At 65.2% G+C, this 1,189-nt stretch overlaps 1 protein-coding gene across 1 annotated transcript in view; it reads left to right on the forward strand.

Annotated features, from left to right (window-relative positions):
* Nucleotides 1-1,189, forward strand: part of MEGF6 (multiple EGF like domains 6) — a 121,836-nt gene that overhangs the window by 99,767 nt on the left and 20,880 nt on the right. The window contains exon 6 of the mRNA XM_015570509.1: nt 1,082-1,182. Within this exon, the coding sequence (XP_015425995.1) occupies nt 1,082-1,182 (101 nt within the window). The remainder of the gene's footprint in view (nt 1-1,081; nt 1,183-1,189) is intronic.

Below are 1,189 nucleotides of genomic sequence, written 5' to 3' on the forward strand. Positions count from 1 at the left end.
TGGGGCTGGGGGCTGGGGGCTGGGCGGCGGGGCAGGACCGCACCAAGGCTGCTTCCAGCCCGAGCCTCATTTGGGCAGCAGTTGGCAGACTTCAGGCTGTGCTTTTGTTTTTGTTTATTTACTCATTTTTAATATTTTTATTGATTTCAGCAAGGAAAGGAGAGAGAGAGAATCATCAGTGATGAGAGAGAATCATGCATCAGCTGCCTCCTGCAAGCCCCCCACCGGGATCGAGCCCACAACCCGGGCATGTGCCCTGACCGGAATCGAACCCAGGACCCTTCAGTCTGCAGGCCGAGGCTCTATCCACTGAGCCACACCGGCCGGGGCTGCTTTTGTTTTTAGATGTTTCTGGTGTCACTAAGCGAGGTTGCTGATTAGAGAGGCGAGAGGAAGAGAAAGGGAGGCGCTCCCTGCGCGGGGCGGGGCCAGCTCCCCTGTGGCCTCAGGTGTCCGGGTTTGTTATCCTGCGGGCGACGCTTCCTAGAACGAGCTGCCACACCCGGGCAGCAGGCCCTGCTGCCTGCGTGGTGCTGGTTAGTTAGACGCCCCTCGTGGGGCTTTCGGGTGTCCCCGCTCCCCCGTGTGACCCGCAGCCGGCTGGATCGGCGCGGGAGGATGGCCGTCAGGGACACCGCAGGTGTGGGAGCTCTGGGTGGGGGGGGGAGGGGGGGGGGGACCCAGGCAGAGGCTGGGACCCTGGGCTTGGGGCCTGCAGCCCCAGAGGCTGGAGTGCTAAGGTCCTCCCGGCCCACCCTGCAGGGGCGTGGTGAGCATGGGACGGGGTGGGGGTGGGGGAGGGCACAGCTGAGAGCCAGAGGGTGCAGAGGGGTGGAGCTGCTGGCAGGGCCAGCCATGGGGGCGGGGGCTCCGGAGGGAGAGCTGGGTGATAAAAGTGGGTGCTCAGAGGGGCCAGCCACGACTGCAGCCAGAGCGGAAGGCAGGAACGGGTATGAGGGGGCCCCTCCTGGCACAAGGGGCCTGAGCCCTGACCCTGGCGGGTCCCTCACACCAAGGCACCGCCCCTGCCGCGTCTCTTCGGGGCCAGCACCCAGAGCCTCCCCCATTATCTCCCATCCAGACGTGGACGAATGTACCACGGGGCTGGCCCAGTGCGCCCACGGCTGCCTCAACACGCGAGGGTCCTTTAAGTGTGTGTGCCATGCGGGCTATGAGCTGGGGGCGGACG

This window comes from Myotis davidii, unplaced genomic scaffold (assembly GCF_000327345.1).
Source record: "Myotis davidii unplaced genomic scaffold, ASM32734v1 scaffold427, whole genome shotgun sequence".
NCBI classification, from domain to species: Eukaryota; Metazoa; Chordata; class Mammalia; order Chiroptera; family Vespertilionidae; genus Myotis; species Myotis davidii.